This window comes from Hippopotamus amphibius, chromosome 5 (genome assembly GCF_030028045.1).
Source record: "Hippopotamus amphibius kiboko isolate mHipAmp2 chromosome 5, mHipAmp2.hap2, whole genome shotgun sequence".
NCBI classification, from domain to species: Eukaryota; Metazoa; Chordata; class Mammalia; order Artiodactyla; family Hippopotamidae; genus Hippopotamus; species Hippopotamus amphibius.
Window position 1 is genome coordinate 77,086,259 of NC_080190.1, and position 17,250 is coordinate 77,103,508.

Genomic DNA, 17,250 nt, shown 5'->3' on the forward strand with positions numbered 1-17,250 from the left:
AACTCCAGCCCACTCTAGCCATTCTGTCCCACCTAAGACTGGGGGGCAATGTCTGAGAAACGATTGTGAAGTTTGTGGTCCAGACTCACAGGCTCACTAAAGAAAGGGCTGAGACCTTATCAGAGGACTACAGAACATTTCCTCTTCTCCCACACCTTACCATCACTAAAGGCCTATTCACTGCAGTTTCCTTTACCTGGTACATCATGTTCAGCTATGAAGAAAAAAATCAGACAAACTAAAAAGAGCAAACATCAGAACCAGACTCGGATGTGGCAGGGATGCTGCAGCTCCAGGACCACCAGTTTAAAAGGACTGTAATTAACAGTCTAAGGGCTCTAATGGAAAAAGTAGACAGCATGTAAGAACAGATGGGCAATGTAAGCAGAGAGTAGAGATTCTAAGAAAGAATCACAAAGAAATGCTAAAGATAAAAAGCAATGTAACAGGGACTTCCTAGGTGGCGCAGTGGGTGAGCATCTGCCTGTCAATGCAGGGGACATGTGTTCGAGCCCTGCCCCAGGAAGATACCACATGCTGCGAAGCAACTAAGCCCGTGCGCCACAACTATTGAGTCCATGTGCCGCAACTACTGAAGCCCACACGCCTAGAGCCCGTGCCCTGCAACAAGAAAGGCCATCGCAGTGAGAAGCCCACACGCCACAACGAAGAGTAGCCCCCGCTCACCGCAACTAGAGAAAGCCCATGTGCAGCAACGAAGACCCAACACAGCCAATAAAATAAATAAATTAATTAATTAAAAAAAAAAAAAAAGCAATGTAACAGAAATGAAGAATGCCTTTGAGAGGCTCACTAGTAGACTGGAGTAGGCTGAGGAAAGACACTCTGAACTTCAGGACATGTGAACAGAAACTTCTAAGACTGAAAAGCAAAGAGAAAGAAGAACGGGGGGTGTGCGAGAAAAGAAAAAACAGAATATCCAAGAACTATGGGACAACTACAAAAGGTGTAACATAGGTATAATGGGAAAACCAGAAGGAGAGGAAAGAGAAAAAGGAACAGAAGTTCCAAATGAAAGAGGCTAAACTGCAAATGAGTGCTGCTGAGAGGGCAGGGGCTCCCTTTGTCCCCCACCGCACATTCACAGGGTAGAGGCTCTCCAAGAGGGAGTGGGGCCCTTCTGCTCCCACCTAATATCCTGCTCATAAAGCAGGGGTGTCCCTCTGAGAGAAGTGTGCTACTGTCTCCACTCCCAGGTCTAGAGAGGCTCACAGCTTTTTCTCAGGGGAAGAGGCAGTCCATAAGAACAAATGCTCCAGAACTCTTCCCAAAGGAACTGACTTTCTTTGAAAGAGAATGTGTAGAAATTCAGGCCTAAGGGAGCTCTTGAAAATAGTGGAGATTTGGCGGTAAACAATTAAGAGGAGGCTGGTAGCCCCACTAGAGCAAGCTAAAATGTAGGCCAGCCAGTTTACCAGAGAGAGGCAGGGAAAGAGGCAGCTAAGAAGAGCTCTCCTGGGGTCCAAACCTCAAAAACTACTCTGCAAAAGGGTTCAATTTCATTGGTTCAGACTAAGGAGCAATTTGTGTCCCAGCGCACTGTCAAATCAGCGAGCAGATTAGTGCAGCCTCACAGCCTAAAAGGTGGGAGTGACACCAACAGAGGCGTGGAAAGAGACAGTCAAAGAGAGCTCCGCTAAACCCAGTGTCGTCCCAGGATGACTGCACATGCCCTGATGAGAAGCTTCATACTGCTGGGAGGTAGAGGGTGGGGAGACAGAATTCACTAAAAAGTAAAGCCGAGTCAATTAATAAATAAGCAAAGACAAAACAAAATACAGGCCCTAGAGGCAGAGGGAATCAATATCTAGAATCAACACATATATTACCTAAAATGTCCAGTTTTCAAAAAAGAAAGAGGGATTGAAGGAAATAGAGAAGTGTAACCCATTCACCAAAAGAAAAGCAGTCAAAAGAAACTGCCTGTGAGAATGCCCAGATGTCAGTTTTACCAAAGATTTCAAAACAAGCATTATAAATATGTTCAAAGAATTAAAAGAAATCATGTTTAAAGAAGTAACAGAAAGTAACATGATAATGTTTCATTGAGCAGAGAATATTAATAAAAAGACAGAAATTACATATTTAAAAAAAGGAAATTATGGAGTTAAAAAGCACAACTCAAATGAAAAATTCACTAAGCAACTCAACAGTAGATCCGAACTAACAAAAGAAGAATCAGTGAACTTGAAGATAGATCAAGATTATGCAAGACGTAGAAAAAAGGAAAAGAATGAAGGAAAAAGAACAGTCTCAGAGAAATGTGGGACACCATTACCTGCACCAACAAACATCTAATAGAAATATGAGGAAAAAACAATGAGAAAGGAGCAGTGAGAAACAACAGAGGTCAGAAGTGGTGATGTATCCTTACTATTTTATTAAGCAAGAAATCAGGGGAAAAGGCAATAGTTTCATTTAATATTCTTTTTATTACTATTTGCTGATTTTCCATCATTTGTTATAGAGATAAAAAAGGTGGAGGAATTTCCAAAACAAATGGCTGATTATAAAAATGAAGGTAAGACAGACCTAAAAATACATAAAATATATTCTATTAAAAAATATATAATATATTCTAATATGCTGTGGAAAGGTAGCCCCTAAATGAATTAGGAGACACAGAATAAATGAGTCAGGTTTTAGTCTGTTTCCTTACACTATGCTCTGATGCTTTATTTTTTGCTGGGTAAGACTGATGGTGGGGTGGGGCAGGTAGCTTAGATCAGACTCTTCACGGTCAGCTTTGGGTTAGGGGAGTGGATGATTCCAAGTCCCCCACTCCAACTACAACCAGAGCTAGAAAGAGTAGGCTTTTTCTCATTTGCTTAAATACTGGAATTTTGCATTATGTTCAAAAGAAAAAGTAATTTCCTCTCTAATAAAAAACATGGAATAGATAATCCAACATTATTTCTAGCTGTAACAATCCGTGAGTACATCACCAAATACAGATCTTTTATAAGAGTACTCAAAACAACTGCAAACATGGGTATTTTAGCTTTATGACCTCATTTTTCTATTCAAAGACACTAATTATAAATTCACTTTGCCCTTTGTATTTCGAGACTCTTCAACTAATCTCAGACATTCATAATTTAATAGGAAAACATTCAAATCTGAGACCTTTTAGAAAAATGCCATAAGGTATTATAATAAATACCTACAAGTCTCATCCTTAAATGTAGGGTATACTTACCAATGGTCAGGAAATCTGATCGATACTGACAAGTCATTCCAAAGCCAAAATCTCGCCAAAAGCCAGAATCCTTTTTGTGAACCTTAAGTTTAAAAAACGAAATTCAATTCAGTCCTTCAAAAACTAGAACTAGTTTCAATCAACAATGAAACAAATTAAAATATTTTCCAAATAATACTTTTTCCTGTCATTCATGTGACTGATAATGGATCACGTGCCTTTACACTATTAAATCCTTATAAAACCAACAAAAATACAGTGATCCCCATGAGCACAGGATTCTTACCACTTTCAGTTTAACTTGTTGGTTTCTTTCCAAAGTTCAGGCCAACATGCTAAAACTAAGGATTGTTGGGAACTTTGGGAAACAAAGCCCCCTCATTCTTCTGAGAGAGCTACTAGAAAAGACACTTGCTCTCTTTGGATGGTGTAGGGCAGGAGTAAGCAAACTGCAGCCTCCAGGCCACATCTGGCAGGCCACCTGGCTTTGTAAATAATTTTACTGGACCACAGCCACACTCATTTGTTTACAAACTATCTACGGTATTTTCATGGTACAATGGCAGAGGTGAATAGTTGCAACGGGGAGTGTATGGCCAGCAAAATCTAAAATATTTTCTATGTGGCTCTTTACAGAATAAGTTTGCCAACCCCTGGTGTAGGCTATAGATGTGAAGTTTAGAACTGCTGCAGTCCTTTCCCACCACAAGAGAAACCAGCTTTAAAATGGAGTGGTCACCACTGAAGTCCAAGCAGAGAAAGACAAAGAAAATCAGGGCTTTGATGATACTGAGCCCACAGAAGCAAAAGTTAAAGCTTGATAAACCTCCTTTTTAAATTCATAAATTCAAACACTCATGTGTTTAATCTGCTGGACTTGGTTTTGGGAGCTGGGACCCAGCAGTGAAGCAAGGAGAAAAAGTCCCTGCAACCACAGAGCCCTCGTTTTGATGGGAAAATAGCAAATAAATAAATATGGGTCTCAAGTGGTGATAGCTGCTAGGAAAAAAGATGCCGTAGGCCAAAGATAACGCAAGATAGAAAGCCTATTTTTGATATAAGGGCCACAAAAGGCCTCTCTGAGGAGGTAACATTTGAGCAAGGACCCTAGTGAAATTAGGGAGTGAGCTATGCAAATATCTGGAGATCATTCCAGAATCATGTACAATGGTTCTGACGTAGAAGCACACTTGGAGTGTTTGACAAACAGTAAAGAAACAACGGTGGCAAGACCTCAGAAAACAAGGGCAAGAAGAATGAGGCCCCAGGTCAAGAAACAGCTATTACATCTTTCAAACATAAGTGGTATTACAGTATTTTTGTAGGCTTATGGCAATGATCTAGAAGAGGCAAAATGTTAAGACAGGAGAGAGTGAAGAATGGCTGAAGGGGCGTCCTTGTTCAGGAGTGAGGGATGAGCTCTACTTAGTTCACTACAAAAGGACGAGCTGGCCTTATGAGGAGACGTGACAGTTCCTCCACTGGGAGTGGAGAGAGGCTGAGGATGCGATACAGTGCCAGTGAGGCCGATGGGTCTCGTGACAGGAGAATAAGGAAGCGAACATCTGACTGCTTCTCTTTTCAAAGTGAAATACCAAGCAGGATACGTGGAAAGGGAGGAGTGGTGAGGGTTGCTGGGAGGCGTGAAAAGGACTGTGGAGCTGGCTTGAAGGACAAGGAGTGCGTGGACTAGAGTTAGGCACAGGACTTAGGGGCAGTCTGGGACCCCTGAGGCCTGTGGTCGTGTATTTAAAGCTCTGCCATGCAGTGCGACTGTGTGTTTCTCACTCTCCATGTTCTGCTGCTCTGAGGCCTGGCTGACAGTGTTGCCCTCAACCAGGATGGGGTTCTAAGAGAAAACACTGGAAGGAGTGAGGGATGAAGGAGGTGAGTGTATAGCAGAAAAGAGGCTGTGGATGTGAATGACCATACAGTCTGAGTCGGGTAAGGAGGGAAGTGAGGATATGGATGTGAGGAGGGTGAGAGAAAGGAGAGAGAGAGGCACCTCACCCAAACTGCAGCATTCCGAGACAGCTTCCTCCAAGAAATGAAGTTAGAGCTGGGATCTGATAAGCAGGAGTTAGCCAAGTGAAAGAAGACGTGCTGGGAGAAAGTTCCAGGCAAAAGAACAATTTGTACAAAGGCCTGAGATGGGAGAGAGCATTGTGGGTGAAAGATGGTGGGACTCAACACTGACGTCAGAAGTAGAGGTGCCCAAGAATGTAGACCAGGGCTCAGGAAACTATTATAAAAATCTAGAGAGTAAATGCTTTAGGCTCTGTAGAACACAGAATCTCTGTCTCAACTACTCAACTCTGCCACTGTAGCGTGAAAGCAGTCATTAACAATAAATAATCAAATGAATGTGATGTGTTCCAAAAAACTTTAAGGCCACTGAAAGTTGAATTTCAGGTAATTTTCATGTGCCATGAAATATTATCCTTTTAAAAATATTTTTCAATCATTCTTGGCTCATGGGCCATACAAAACTAGGCAGCAGGCTGCAGACTGCTGACCCCTGGCCTAGAGGGATCAGCAGAGCCAGGTCAGAAAGTACTACATGTGCCTGGTCACACGGTTTGGACTTTATCCTAATCGCAACGGGGATTCTCTGAAGAGCAGGAGCAGAAGCAGTGAGCGATCAGATGATGTTTTTGGAAGATCGTTCTGGCTGATAAAAGAGAAGAGGTAAGACAGAAGAGGTAAGAAGGCAAGAATGGAGGCAGGGAAGCTGGTTAAGAGGCAACAGTTATAATCTGGGAATGGGAAGCTGGCGGTATAGGCTATCATGGTATGTACAGAAAGAAAAAAAATTGATGGGAGTAAAAAGATTTAGGACACGGAACTGATAGAAGTCAGCAAGTGACTGAATGCGCATGAGCAAGGGATGAGAGGTAAGGATCAATCAAGGATGACAGCAGACTGTTGTCCTGACAATGCGTATGTGACAGTACAGTACCTCCCCCCCAAGAGTGGGAGTGGAGGGGTGGGGGGAGGGCCAGCCCAGAGAGGGATGATGTGGAGCCAGGTTCTGGACATAATGAATCTGAGTGATCTGGAGGGCAATCATGTGGAAATGCTTGCAGGTAGCAGGAATATAGGAATATACAGGTCTGTAGAGGAGGCAACTTTCGAGAAGAGTGGGACAGTCTGAAAAAGCTGCTGTGCAGAATGGGAGAACCAACTGGAACACAGAATGAACCAGGCAGCACTGAGGACTTGGCTAAAGTAGGAGCTAATAACTGAAATACAAATTTTCCTTTTCCATTTGGGAGAGTAGGGGTGGGGAAGGCTTCTTCCCCTTTTAGTACAACATAAAACTTCCTGAGAGCAGGACTTTTTGTTAATTTTGATCACTGCTATATCCCTAGCACCGAGAACAATGCAAGGCACAGGACAGGCTTTCAATAAATACTTGTTAAATGAATAAATAAATTTATAGAGGCATAACTTTTGTGGTAAAATCAAGATAAGGCTCTAATATTCTTGTCTCCTTAGTCAAAATATAATAACTTCATTTATAACTTTAGTTTCTTTAAAATTCTCCAAATATTATCAGACTTGGGGAAAAGAGTCATCAGCTTTGATTTTCAAAGCAGCACATTTTCACTGAGGAGAGTAGAAGACAACTCACATTGTCCATAATCCCTGATTTTATTGCATTTTACTCTTTCTTCTAAGCATGTGGGGGATGCAGCTATCCACACATAATCTACACCTCCAGCCCTCAGCCCCTCATAGACGCCAGGTTCATGAATCCCCCCCGGCAACTTGGCACCTTCTCTTGGACGTCTAATAACCAACACACACCTGCCATGCTCAAACTAAGTCCTGATCTCTCCTCTTGCCACTCCTGTCTTTCCCTCACTCCCCACATCTAATCCACCAGCAAGCTCTATCAGTTCTGTCTCTAAATCATACCCAAACCTTTCTCCACAGTCACCACCCTCACCCAAGCCACAGCACCTTCCCTGATCTACTGCAAAAGCCTAAGCAGCTACTTGCAGCTAGAGCCACACACAATCCAGTTTCCATAGAATCAAAACCCCCAAGGCTGTCTATCACACTTTGCATAAAATTCAAAGCCCTTACAGCGGTATAACAAGCTCTACAGGACCTGGCCCACCTCTGTGACCCAGTCACCTTAAGAAATCCACTAGTGTCCTTCTGCCTGGAACTGCCTTCCGCAGTCACTGTGTAGCAGGTTCCTTCCTGTCATTCGGATGGCCCTTCAACAGCCCCATCTCAGAGAGGCCTTTCTGATCGAACACAACACAGAAACCACCTAATCACTCTTCACAACTCAGCCTGTTTTAATGATCTGCATGGTATTTGTCAATTGGTTTTATTTTCGTCTCTTCCTATCAGACTAAAGATTCCTGTGAGCAACAGCCACCTCTGCATGGGTCTGTGTGCTGGGGCTCCAGTGGTGAATACCGGCTGGCACAGAATGGATGCCCACTAGTTGATGAATTAATATAACAGAGTGGAGACTATGCAGCCACACTGCCTGGGTTCCTGGCCCCATCCTGGCCAGCTGTGCATTGGGGGAGGGGCACTCAGCCATGCACAGCTGTCTCCTCATCTGTAAAACGGGTATTGATAGCACCTACCTCAGAGGTTGTTACAGGAATGAGTTAACATGTGTTTAAAAAGAAAACAAACAGAACAGTGCCTTGCACAAAGGGTACATAAAAATACCAGTTATTATAGCATTAAGATGTCTAAAATACATATACACCATTCCCCATTTTTTAACTTTACACCTACCTCTACATTTACGCTGCTGTATTTATTTCCATTTCATGAATTTTCCTCTCGACACATAACATTCACCACAGTATATACTATAATTCAGTTTACCATTTTATTATTAGAGTTTTGCTTGCTTTAATATTGTCAGTGTTATGCATATCGCTACTCTATGCCTCTGATTACTTCCTCAGGAGAAACTCCTGGAGGTGGAAATGGCTGGATCAGAGGGGTGAACCTGTTTGAAAACTCCTGACCCAGAAAGCTCACCTGCACGCCCACACCGCTGGCAGGGACGGCAGATCCCCTGCCCTGCCAGCATCATTCCCGTGGCTGTTTTTAAAAACAGAGATTTAACAGCAGAAAAAAAAGTATTGCATTGCTGTTTTAACCCATTCTTAGTGAGAAAGACTATTTAAATATGTTTACTGTGAATTATTATCGAATGCCTTTTACCTATTTTTTTCCTATTTGGTGTACTTCCTATTTATTTCTAATATATCTTCAAACTTTATGGAGAGCAAACTTCCTACAGTTTTTAAGTGAGGAGAATGAAGCTTAGAAAGGTTAAATAACTTGCAATGGTTACAAAGTGGTGAAACTAGAATCTGAAGTGGAAGTATTTAAACTTACTTTTCTATGCAACATCTAGACTGAACCTGTTTTCAAATCATTCTTCAGCCACATCCTCCCAAACCAGACAAGAATATTAGCTCTTCACCCTCATAGGTTAAGGTACATTTTGCACTTCTTTTGGCTTGTTTTTCAAGTAAAATTTTCTATAAACTTTTTATTTTGAAATAATTTCAGGTTTACAGAAAAGTTGCAACATAGTAAAGAGTTCCAATATACTTCTCATGTAGCTTTAGCTTCCCCTAAATGTTATTATCTTACACTGTTGTGGTACATTTGTCAGAACTAAGAAACTAACACTGGCATATTACTATTAAGTAACTCCAGAGTTTATTTGGATTCTACCAGTTTTTCCTTTAACGTCCTTTTTTCTGCTTTAGGATCCAGTCCAGGGGACCACACTGCACTTGGTGTTATGTCTCAGTCTTCTGAGAAACTGTGACAGCTTCTCAGTCTTGTTTTTGATGATTTTGACAGTTTTGAGGAGTAATGGTCAGGTATTTGGTAGGATGTCCCTCAATTTGGCTTTGTCTGAAGGTTTTCTCATGATTAGGCTGGGGTTATAGATTTTTGGAAGAAAGATCACAGGGGAGAAGTGCCCTTCTTGTTACATTGTATGAGGGGGTACATGACAACACTGGTGATGTTAACTTCATTTCTTGGTTTTAAGACGGCGTCTGCCAGGTTTCTCCGCTGAAAAGTTAGTTTTTCTTTTTTCATACTTGTTTCAAGAAGTGAGTCACCTAGCTCCACCTTCTGGAAAAGGGAGTAACTACAAAAGTTATTTAGAATTCTGTAGGGAAGATCTGTCTCTTTCCCGCATCTAATCTAATCAATGCATCAATCTATTTGTTCATTATTATTATTACCTATTTATTAACTCACAAATTTATTTATATCAGAATGGACTCATGGATATTTATTGTATGCTGGGGTTATAATCCAGTACTAGGTTATTTTGTTGCTCAAATTGTAGCTTTGCCACTGGGAGCTCTTTCAGGCTCCTGTGTCCCTCTGACATACCCTCATCCTTTTGTTGTTTGAATATTTCCTTACTTTCTGGAGCTACAAGATGCTCCAGGTTCCTCTATTTCCTGTCCCAGCACTAAGATCTGGGAGCTGGGTACGCTTATTACTCTAAAGATGTCACTGCTTCTGGGCCCTCTTGGGATACAGTTAGGTAATACATGTATGTATACCATGTATATACCCTTTGACTTTTTAATCCTAAATTGCAATTAACTTTTTTATTATGTGTTTCATCAAAAACTATTTAAAGAAACTAAAGAAAAGTTTGACTGGGTTCTTATTGTTGTTGTTGACCACTGTTTTATTCTCAGGTCTTCCTCTTTCAATGTCTTCATTTCTCATCCTGCTGAATTAGAAAAGGTCTGTGAGAAATAAACTCTGAGTTCTTCAATGTTCAAAAATATCTATTTTGCCCTCAAATAGGTCAAATACAGATTCTAGAATAGAAGTTATTTTTCTTCAGAACACTCAAGCTTTATTGTTTCCTAGCACCAATATTATTACAAAGGCTGCAAGTGCCAACCTGATTATTATTCCTTTGTAGACAAGCTAGGTTTGTCTATTTTTGGCGTCTCTGGAAACTATTAGGATTGTCCCTTAAGTTCTGTTCTCAAATGCCAGAAGACTTGTCTTCCCTTGATTCTTTGAAGTTTTCTTCAATTTCTTCCCTGCTCTGTTCTCTCTTTTCTCTCCCTTCTGGAACGCCTATTAAACAATCTGGGGGCTTCGGAATTGATTTCCCGTGTCTCAATTTTTCTCTCACATTATCTCTTGGTCTTTATGTGCCCAGTTGGCCTGTCTTCTAGTTTACAAGTCTATTTCAACTGTGACCATCTGCTATTCAGCCCATTTAGTGAGTTTTATATTTTCACAATTTCCAAGTTCTGATTCTATTTTTAGCAACAAATATTGTTTTACAAAATTAATGTTTTCTCTAATTTCCTTAAAGATATGTTTAATTTAAAGTTGCTAGTTATCTCTATTCATATTATCATGTGTTTTCTCTTTATTAAAATTTGGTGCCGCTTTCATTGTGTTACTTTCCCTCAAATATTTGGCTAGTTGTGGTTAGCTGCTACTCATTTTTGTTTCAAAAATCATTGTTCGAAAACCCATGGCTGTTAGCTATGATTACAGGGGTCTATCTCCAGTAATAGTGCAGGAGGGGCTAAATGTGGTCTTGGGCAGAACGTGCCAACAACAGTTCACCTTTGGAGTCTAGGGCTCCCTCTCCACCCTACAACTCAGTATTCCTAGGATCCTACCCTGACTCTCTAGCTCCCGCGACCACACACACGGCCTCAGCCTGTGGGTCAAAGCCTGTGATGCCTGCTGCTCAGCTCACCCCCCAGAGAAGCACGCATACCCCACCACTCCCTGTCCTCTATGAGCTCAGGGAATGCAAAGCGGCCCCTTTCGGTGTTCTCCTGAACACATTCCAGGCTTTTCTCTCCTCCATTAATCAATCCTATGACAACTATTGTCATTGTACAGAAATTTCTCAAAATTTAGATCTCCTAATGGCATTTCTCTCATTCTCTGATACTAATATGCCTTTTTATTTTTAATAATTCATTTCCACAAAGGATTTAAGGTAAGATAAGGCAGATGTGGATGCTCAGTTTGACATTTTGACCCCATTTGTATCTATACTCCTAAGTAATACTGGCCTACAGATAGTGTGTATGTTTGTGTATACATGCTTTGCCAGCGTTGGTATGAAGATGATACTGGCCTCATACAATATATTAAGTAGATCATATGCACTAATATCACCAGTGAAACATATCTATGCATCTGTGGGTTAACTGATAACTGCTCTAGTATTTTAAATTGCTCTTAGTCTCTCAGAGCTTCCATTTCTTTTATTTATAAAATACTAACATGAACTTTTATAAAATACTGACATGAATTTAGTTCATGTCAATATTTTATAAATTCTCAAATCTTTCCTTTTATTTAGAATTTTTTAAACTTACTATATGAAATTGATTTCCTTTAATGCTTTCTTATTCTAATTTCCTATGTTGTGTTTTCTTTTTTACCCTGAATCTGCCCACTTTATGATTAAATTTTTTCTGCACATAAAAAATAAGCTCCTTTTCAATAAATGGTGCTGGAAAAACTGAACAATTACCTGTAAAAGAATGGAATTAGAACACCACCTAACACCATACACAAAAATGAACTCAAAATGGATTAAAGACCTAAATGTAAGACTGGACATTATAATACACTTAGAGGAAAACAGGAAAAACACTCTCTGACATAAGTCACAGCAAGATCTTTTATGACCCACCTCCTAGAGTAATGAAAATAAAAACAAAAATAAGCAAATGGGACCTAATTAAATTTAAAAGCTTTTGCATAGCAAAGGAAACCATAAACAGGATGAAAAGACAACCAACAGAATGGGAGAAAATATATGTAGACGAAGCAACGGACAAAGGATTAATCTCCAAAATATACAAACAGCTCATACAGCTCAATATAAAAAAACACAAACACGGACCTCCCTGGTGGTCCAGTGGTAAAGTCTGTTCTGCAATGCAGGGGATAAAAGGTTCGATCCCTGGTTGGGGAACTAAGACCCCACATGCCTCAGAGCAAACAGGCCCACATGCCACAACTACTGAGCCCACGTGCCTCAACCAGAGAGTCCGCCTGCCACAAACTACATAGCCCATGTGCCACAACTAGAGAAAATTCGCACGTCACAACTAGAGAGAAGCCCATGCATCACAACTAGAGAAGCCTACATGATGCAGTGAAGAGCCTGTGTGCCACAACAAAGATCCTGCATGCAGCAATTAAGACCTGACGCAGCCAAAACAGCAAAAAAGCAAAAAACAAACAAACAATAACAGCAACAAAAAACAAAACCAAAAAACCCCAATCAAAAAATGGGCAGAAGACCTAAATAAGCATTTCACCAAAGACATACAGATGGCCAAGAGGCACATGAAAAGATGCTCAATACCACTAATTATGAGAGAAATGCAAATCAAAACTACAATAAGGTATCACCACACATCCATCAAAATGGCCATCACAAAAAAATCTACAAGCAATAAACGCTAGAGAGCTTGAAGAGAAAAGGGAACCCTCTTGCACTTTTGGTGGGAATGTAAACTGATACAGCTACTGTGGAGAAGGATATGGAGATTCCTTAAAAAAGCTAAAATAGAACTACCACATGACCCAGCAACCCTCCTACTGGGCATATACCCTGAGAAAACCATAATTCAAAAAGACCCATGTACCCCACTGTTCACTGCAGCACTATTTACAATATCTAGGACATGGAAACAAACTAAATATCTATCAACAGATGAATGGATAAAGAAGATGTGGTACATACATATAAAATGGAATATTACTCAGCCATAAAAAGAAACTGGGTCATTTGTAGAGATGTGGATGGACCCAGAGTCTGTCATACAGAGTGAAGTCAGAAAGAGAGAAATAAATATATATTAATGCATATATGTGGAATCCAGAAAAATGCTACAGATGAACCTATTTGCAGGGCAGGAATAGAAATGCAGACGTAGACAACACACATGTGGACACGGGGGGAAGGGGAGGATGGGATGAACTGGGAGATTAGGATTGACATAAATACACTACCATGTGTAAAACAGACAGCTAGTGGGAACCTACTGTATAAACACAGGGAGCTTAGCTCAGCGCTCTGTGATGAACTAGATGGGTGGGATGGGTGGGGGAGGGAGGTCCAAGAGGGAGGGGATATATGTGTACATATAGCTGATTCACTTCACTGTACAGCAGAAACTAACACAACATTGTAAAGCAACTATACTCCAATAAAAAAATTAAATAAATAAAAAAAAATAAGCTCCTTTGTCAACCTATTATTTTTGGTTCATTAATTTGTCTTTCTTTCTTTCCTGGAGTTATTTTTCATTTTTTAAGCATGCTAAATTATCTTCTTAGTTCATTTGTTTCCTTTTTGTTCTTAATGTTAACAATAAAAGATTAGGCTAAATGCAATATAGTATCCTGGACTGGATCCTGGAATAAAGAGGACTGTAGTAGAAAAACTGGTGAAATCCTAATAAAATCTATAGTGTAGTCAACAGTAACTTACCAATGTTAATCTTAACTTGGACAAATGAACCAAGGTTATATAAGATGTTAACATTAGGGGAAACTGGGTGAAGTACAGGAATTCTCTATACTATCTTTCCAACTGCTCTGTAAATCTAAATTATTCCACAGAAATTTACTTTTTTTTCATAATTTGTATAACTCTGTCAATAGCTGTAAGTTCTGATATATGGCATTTCCATTCCAAGACTTTCTAAATAATTTCCCACAGTATATTATTCTTCTTATTTAATAGTTTTAACTTCTAGTTAGTAAGGTTATTAAAATTAAATTTTATTTTTAGTATTACTAAAAATAAGTTGGTAGAAATGACCACACAATTTTCACAATCTAGGATATGAATTTTTCTCTGTAGCCTAAACTTTTCTCCCCCGCCTGAACCCAGGGTGACACTTAATTCTGAAACAAATGTGAAAGCATTTTATGGAGGGTACACTATGAAAATGTGGTTATAGTAACTATAGTTTTTAACTGAAACTTTGTTTTCTACTTTTGAAACAGACATAAAGGAACCTGACAAGGATCTTTGAGGCTTTTCATAACTGACAGTAAGAGTCTCACCAGCTGCTGCTCCACAGGCGGGGGCACATCCAGATTGGCATAAACGATGGCAGGGTTGTAAAGGCTGAACACCACTGGGTAAAACACCTTCTTACCTACAAATTAAAATATGTTTATATCACAAAAAGAAGAAATAAAGCACTGATCTTTCTTGCAATATCTACTAAGACTTTGTTAAAGTCTTTGTTACATATGATTTTATTTTATTAATACTGTATTTTATCAATGCTCAGGTTACTGAGACCTCACATTGATGAACATGATTTTCTAACATGTCAGTAAGTCAGGCTATGAAACTATAACCAAGGAAAAGAAGAGAGAAAAAAAGACTAACGGGTGCTTTATTCCCTTTTGACGTGTTTATTCCCTTTGACTCTGGGAAGATAGATGAAAGTATTCTCTCAGCTGTTCATAAGGTGAACCATTTATTAATCATTATTTATTCCACTGAATTAGTAGTAACAGATGTAGGTTAACCTCTGACAATCACCAAGGAACTGAGAAACTTCTATCAAACCCACCCTTCAAAATGCATCACAGAAACAGTGAATCCAAAGGACACTGTATAATGGATAGAGAATATTAAAATATATAACTACAGACATATCTGAACAAGATTCAGAAAACTTGGGAAGACTGACAAAAATACCTGATGTCTAACAGCCCCCTCAAAAGGCCTTGTTATTAGCATTCAAATTGTTAGCACTGAAGGGACCTTTAAGGCTAACTAACTAGCCAGCCTCCCCTCAATGGAGAACCCCTTGCTGAGACTGGCCTCAATCAGACATGATAACATGAAGTGCTCAGAAACTGTCAAGGACCCATAATGTGGCAGCCTTTTTATTACAAGATCCCTAGCAGATGTTCATCTCATCTTCACTGAAATCCACTTAGGGAAGGAGAGCTCAATTTCCTAGAGGCAAATCTATTTCTTTTACATTAAAGAAATAAGGTAAAATATATATAAAATATTTTAGATAAATATTTGTTTTACACTGAGCAAATACGTCTCCTTCAACTACCACATTCTGGACTTCATGCTGTCCGGTGCAAAAAAAAGTAACCCTAATCCTCATTTACCCACTTGGCTCTCAGGGAGGTCCAGACAACCATCCCTAATCAACCTGATGGATAAGAAGATAATCATCTGCATGATACGAGCACTTCTACATAAAAACCTTACTATGAGATTTTTTAATATAGAAAACTTCCTTTCCACATTTAAAATGTTTGATATATAAAAATGTCACTTGATCTTAACATTTTCAAAAACTATGTACGACATAAAACAAAGTATAGTAATCATCCCAAAATGCAGTCTGAAGACCAAGCAGCACCTGTATCTGGACCTCTGTGTAAGTGCATGCCGGCATGAGTACTGGCGCCACCTGCCTGAGGTAGAGTGCTTCTGACTCTCACACAGCACACTGACTGCTTGGCTCTTTTTCTGTTGGGTGCTACTTCCTCCTTGTCAATTTCAAGACATTTTATTCCTTTGCATTTGTTTATCTAGATTCAAATGTATACACTGGAATCTGGCCATAAAAGAACAAGGGGTATGAACTTCAGCGGGGCAAATTTTCACTTTTCTACTTAATATTCCAGCTAAATCATGCCAAAAAAACTTTAAAAAACATAACCAACTTGATTCAAAATATGGGATTGTTCTAAATTCTACACTCAACCCACCTACCAACATTTAACGTACCTGGCTCAGCATTTAACCGGCAGCTCTTAAGGAATTCGGCTGAGAAATATATATCGACATCACAGAAAAACATCAAGACCTCTCCCTTGTCCCAAGCGCGAGCACCCACATTCAGTCCTCGTCCACGATTAAATTCTTCATTCAATGAGACCAAGGTGTAATTGTGAAAATCAGATTCACTACGAGGAAAGCACATACAACAAATGATAAGTCCCGCTTAAAGGTGATTCTCCTCTTTCAACACAAGTTACAAAATGCATTTTACACTTCAGGTGTTTATTACGTTGGGTCTACATTCATATAGGGAAAGGCAATCATCAGTTTCATGTATCTGATCATCATCAGCGACAGATACTCAAGTAAATGTCCACATTTGAGGCAACATGCTAGTGGTGTGAAGTTACTAAGTGTTGAGAGGCCACTACCCGTCAAGATCTTAAAAACCTACTGGGGAGGTAAGAAATATACACATGGAAAAACAGCCATAATGTTTGATAATAAATAATGTAATCCACATGAATCATATATACAAAGAGTGCTCTTCTCTCAAGTTCTTCAGATCTTTGCTCAAATGTCCCTTTATCAAAGGGATCCCCTCGTGCTACATGTGAAATAGCCCTAACCTCCCTCCTCTTTAATCTATCCCCTTGCCTAGCTTTGTTTCCCTCAGTACCACCAGACATGTTTGTTCAAGTCTCTCCCACTAGAATGCAAGCTCCATGAGAACAGGGAGTTTCTTTTATTACTATGGACACAGGGCCCCTCATAGGGTAGGAGTTCAATAAATATTTTCAAAATGAATGAATGAACAGCAGTTCTGAGAAAAAAAGACTGCTTTTGTTTCAAGTAGTTAGAGAAGATGTTAGAAGCAGAATTTAAGTTATGCCTCGGTTAAAATCCTGCATTCAGTGGCAAGTGTAAAGATCTTCCCAATTAATTATTCTCAAAGGCAAGCAGGTAAGAAAGTAGAAAGCTTTTTAAAAGACAGGAGTCAGATGAATCAGACTGGAACACAGGGATCCTACAATGGGAACAATGAGAGACCAGAAAAGGGTCAGACTAACGAGGACCTTCCATGAGAAGTTAAAGAACTTGGTCAGTGTTCTCAAGTCAAGGAGGAGTCAGGGTTTTTCTACCAGGGCAGTGATTTTCACAGCCAAGTCCCTGCACGCACAGCATCAGATTTCCCTGGGAATGTGTTAGAAATACATATTCC

The 17,250-nt window shown here is 39.8% G+C and overlaps 1 protein-coding gene across 12 annotated transcripts in view; it reads right to left on the reverse strand.

The window, feature by feature from the left end:
- The window catches only part of CSGALNACT2 (chondroitin sulfate N-acetylgalactosaminyltransferase 2), a 62,216-nt gene that overhangs the window by 15,746 nt on the left and 29,220 nt on the right, over nt 1-17,250 (reverse strand). For 11 of the 12 annotated variants that reach the window (XM_057734696.1, XM_057734691.1, XM_057734686.1 and 8 more), the window contains 3 exons: nt 16,035-16,213; nt 14,327-14,421; nt 3,221-3,302 (listed from right to left, as the gene is read on the reverse strand). In XM_057734696.1, the coding sequence (XP_057590679.1) occupies nt 3,221-3,302; nt 14,327-14,421; nt 16,035-16,213 (356 nt within the window). Of the gene's footprint in view, nt 1-3,220; nt 3,303-14,326; nt 14,422-16,034; nt 16,214-17,250 lie in introns of those variants that run through there. The other variant, XM_057734697.1, reaches the window with a different exon arrangement.